This window comes from Saimiri boliviensis, chromosome 7, assembly GCF_048565385.1.
Source record: "Saimiri boliviensis isolate mSaiBol1 chromosome 7, mSaiBol1.pri, whole genome shotgun sequence".
Classification (NCBI taxonomy): Eukaryota; Metazoa; Chordata; class Mammalia; order Primates; family Cebidae; genus Saimiri; species Saimiri boliviensis.
Window position 1 is genome coordinate 19,006,555 of NC_133455.1, and position 4,688 is coordinate 19,011,242.

The following is a 4,688-nucleotide window of genomic DNA, read 5'->3' on the forward strand; positions in this document are numbered from 1 at the left end:
CTTGACATACTCTTGAAGAAGGCATCAACCACATAGAACAGAAGTTCTACCCCTCAAGTGAGCCCGACTCAGTCAGTGATTGACTCTTGTTTTTTTTTTTTTTTTTTGGTCTATTATAAGCTGATTGTAATCATAGTACCTTTTGACATATGAAAGAATTCCACTAACTTTTTGGTATGAAATAACCTGTAAATCAAATTGTTACACTTGTAATTCCCCTGGACTACTTTAGTCAGGATCCGAATTGCCCATATCTGTGGCTGGTTCCTATGACAAATGTCCCTTTTAAATCGTAGTTTTCATCTTGTTTCCTGGCTATGCTATTTCCTAAAAAAATGGCTGATACTCTGTAGATCTCTCATCCCTTCAGTGGCCCCATGTTCCTCTGCTCCATATGTCCCTCTAAAGATCTCTTCACTATTTCCTGGAATAGTTGGGTATCTTGCTCTCCTGTTTTAACTTTTTTTCATTTGAGAACATCTTCACCCAAAACTTGGAGGCTGGGTACAGTGGCTCATCCCTGGAATTCTGGTGCTTTGGGAGGCCAAGTTGGGGAAAATTGCTTGAGTCTGAGTTCATGATCAGCCTGGCCAAAGTAGTTGAAACCTGTCTCCACCAAATACCTAGCCAGGTGTGGTGGCATGTACCTGTAGTAGCAGTTACTTGGAAGGCTGAACTAAAAAGATCACTTGAGCCCGGGGTTGAGGCTTCCCTAAGCTACGATCATGCCGTTACACTCCAGCCTGGGCAACAGCAAGACCCTGTGTCAAACTTGGAGTAACACAGGGACTCCATCTAGAACCCAGACAATGCTTCCTATGTACTGTGGCACCGAGTACCGGGATGAAAATAGGATGAGTCACCAGGTACCACTTTTGCCAAACAATGAGTTAGCTGCAGGTGCTTCAATTGTAGCTGAACTTGGCTGCAACCTCAGAGCCATTCTGATAGTCTCTTTTCCTGGACCCTCTCAATATAGGAGGCTTCCCCTTAAATCTGACTCTTAATTTTGAGCACAACTTACTGGCCTTAGATAAGGGTGAGGAAAGTGTATGTGGAAACAGGAAAGCTCAGTCTCTCTTGACACTGACCTGATCACGTACCTGATACCCCTCAGGTGAGCCCCTCATCTACCTGTGACCTCTAGGAGACACTTGTAGTATCACGTATTCTGAGCCAAATATTTCTGGAATCAAAAGACAAATAATAGCTGAGGATGCTACTGTAGGGTTTCTAATTTGTTCCCTTTCTTGAAGGTGATGTCTAAGCAGCCCTCAGAATGAGGTCCTTTCAACCTGGAGGTCAGGTGGGCAGCCATTAGACTTCCTAGCCATCCTGAGCTTTTCAGAGCCAGTTTTTAACTGCTCACTCCTAGGGGCGCTCTCCCTGAATGGCCATCTCTAGGTATTGCTTTCAAATATGAATACTTAAATGTAATTACAGCCAAGTCTTTCTAGCATGGGTGGTAGTCACAAGTCTGGACACCCTCAAAAAGTTCCCTGTGAAGTTCATCAGAACTGGCTAGAAAGGGGTAGTTTGCAATTCAACCTTGCATCAAGTATCCTCTTATTTCTGTATCTGCCATGGCCCTGTTCTTTGAAGCTTCCTGGAGATAATGAAAGGAACTCATCTGTTCACAAGTCAAGATTCAAAGACTAAACCTCTATCCCAACTGCAGATCCCTGGAGACCATTTGGGGAGATCACTCTATGGAAGAGACAAAGTGCTGGAATGTCCACCCGTCCCAACCATGCAGGATGAAAATCCCAAAGAATGGATGCTACGTCAGACACTGCCTCTCCTCCCTGTTGGTGGGGGGAGTACATTAGCTCAGGCGCTACTTAAAATTCTTACACTGTCAAGACAAGGCAAACATAGGTGACGCATCAGATGACTTTGATCTCAACATGAGGCTGAGGATCTTGCAGTGACATAAGCATTCACAGGCTTTATTGCTTGCTTCTCTAACAATGATATAAGCCTTGAAAGGCCAAACCGTGATAGAATGGACTGTCTCATTGCAGCCTCAGTTCAAAGTGGGGGAATCTTTCTCATGAATAGCAAGGTCCACTTGGGCTTGTTTGAGCTTGGAGCAGGCTGTGAGGTTGGGGCCTTGGGCCAATAAGCCAACCCTGGCACTGCTAGAGTCTGGTCTTGGCTCATCGTGGTTATGCGCTCTGAGAATCAAATGATGGGGCCTTGAAATGCCACAGCTTCCCCACAGAGCCCTATGTATTCAAAATGCTTGGCCAATAAAAAGTCTTTTATCTGTATGAAGCGTGGCATAAACAAGACATACTGACTTCAGCCAGGTATGGTCTTCACCTCTAACTTCCAAGTACTTCTGCCACCTCTAAAAAAAAAAATGGGCTTGGGTTCTGATGATTGAACAGAATCTGACTTGGCACAGGAGGGTGAGTTCCTAGCACAAGGACTATGACCCTTTGGAGGACTCTGACTCTGGACTCCACTGGTTCCTTGAGTGCAGGTCTTGGTAGAACAGCAGCTATTAAATGTGTTCAAGATCAGAGTAAGATGAAGGCATCTAGCAAACTGCTACTTTCATAGCTCATATGGATGAGCTGGGTGTTCGGCCAGCCTAGACTTCCAAAACTGAGCCAGCCTTAATCGGGCTTCGGCATTGTCTGATCTGCTATCTAGGCTCTCCCTTTACCCTATGGCATCTGGGATGGTGACAGCCACATCAGAGTTGCACTAAGCATCCATCCTGAGACGGTGACTGAGAAACTGACTCTTAAAAACCCAGTCAAACTCCTGTTGACCCTAGAGGACTAGATCTGAAAAGGCCATGGCTTTCTCACCCATCTGTACCTGGGCTACGATTTTACAGCCTGGCATTCATATGCAGGAAACCTTCCTTTGCACTAGCAAGAACAAGTCTCAGTGACCTCAGCATTATTCCTCAGTAACACCAGGGAATTTCTCTGTAGGAATAAGCTTCCCTTGAATATGAGGCCATATAGAGTGAGGCTGGGTGTCCCTCGCCTGACTCGGGCTCAACCAGCTGGTGATATCAGACACTGTCATTTCCCAACTGCTATTCTTCAAAACCTTGATCTGGGTGAACTAGGATGTATGAGCCAGAAATACCGTCTTCTGTCTCTAGGGATTATATTAGACAAGTGCCTGTTTGCTACAGACAGCATGGTGTAGTCCAGGTCCACTGGCTTCCTGGGTCGCTTGGGCTCTTTTCTTGAACACTGGAACAACTTGTTCAAGGAGAGAACTGGGATAGCTGTGAAGACACCTGGGCTCTGGTTGGTAGAGATGTGAACGTGCAAGGCTCGACTACCTCCTCCATGTTCATCCTTGGTGTCGGCTGCTAAAGAAGCCCTATGTATTAGGTTGGCACAAAAGTAGTCATGAGTTTTGTCCCATTACTTTCAATGGCAAAAGCCACAATTGCTTTTGCACCAACTTGAAACCTAAATGGCCAAGAGACTCAGTCCGGACATGTAATGGAATAAAGAGGTCCATGGGCCACAGATCATCTTTCCACATTGAATTCCCAATACAGGGAGCCTGGGAACCTCTGCCTCAGGGTAGAGTTTCTTCTTGTGTTAAGATGCTCTGCCGTCGGTGTCTCTATAGTCAGACCTCCAAAGTCACAAGCAGTCCTGTGGCTTTACCCACATTCAGAGGTGGAGCTTCTGAACAAAAGGCAATGACAGAGCAGACACAGATCTGCTGATGGCCGCCTGTGACCCCCATCACGGCCGCTACCTAACCGTGGCTGCCATTTTTAGAGGTCGCATGTCCATGAGGGAGGTGGATGAGCAAATGTTCAACATTCAAAATAAGAACAGCAGCTACTTTGCTGAATGGCTTCCTCACAACGTGAAAACAGCCGTCTGTGACATCCCACCCCGGGGGCTAAAAATGTCAGCCACCTTCATTGGTAACAACACAGCGATCCAAGAGCTCTTCAAACGCATCTCTGAGCACTTTACAGCTATGTTCAGGCGCAAGGCCTTCCTGCACTGGTACACGGGCGAGGGCATGGATGAGATGGAGTTCACCGAGGCCGAGAGCAACCTTAATGACCTGGTGTCAGAATACCAGCAATGCCAAGACGCCACAGCTGAGGAGGAGGAGTTTGAGGAGTGTGCTGAGGAGGAGGAGGTAGCCTAGAAGCTTCCTTTTCTAGATAAAGGGGGAAGCAGTGTGAATTTTTTTAGTGTGTTATGATAGCCGTTGTCACTACACACTTGAGTCTTTACATCTCCTGCATTTTAAAGCATTTTCATAGCAAGTAGTTTGACCTAATAAAATATTTTCATAGAAAAAAAAAAAAAAAAAAAAAAAAAAAAAAAAAAACAGGGATCTGGGAGACAAAATTGAGGGACTTGGAAAAAGAACTTGCTTCAGGGGAACAGAACTTGCCTGTATTATTGATCTAGGTTTTGACTTAATCTGTAAAGCTGCTATTCTGCATTCCAGGCTTCTCGATTCCTCCTGGCTCCTGGAGGGGGAAGCCTTGGGAGCCTGATGGGAGACCAGCAGGGAACTTTTAAGTCAATCAAAACTGGGTCACAAGTGGGAGTTGTAGCTCATGACTGTCAAGCTAAAGTGTAGAGAATGAAGCATCTTGCATTCTTCTCCCTGCTTGTTAACTAGACAATCTTGTCAAAAACAGCTGTGTGCTTAGTAAAGAGGCCACTGAGAAA

The 4,688-nt window shown here is 45.7% G+C and overlaps 1 protein-coding gene across 1 annotated transcript; it reads left to right on the plus strand.

The window, feature by feature from the left end:
* The first annotated feature begins 3,742 nt into the window (after positions 1-3,742).
* LOC120365000 (tubulin beta chain-like) lies at positions 3,743-4,278 on the plus strand. Its single transcript, XM_039472224.2, has one exon. It carries the CDS (start codon positions 3,775-3,777, stop codon positions 4,150-4,152), a length of 378 nt encoding a protein of 125 aa, XP_039328158.2. The 5' UTR covers positions 3,743-3,774; the 3' UTR covers positions 4,153-4,278.
* Positions 4,279-4,688: the final 410 nt, after the last annotated feature.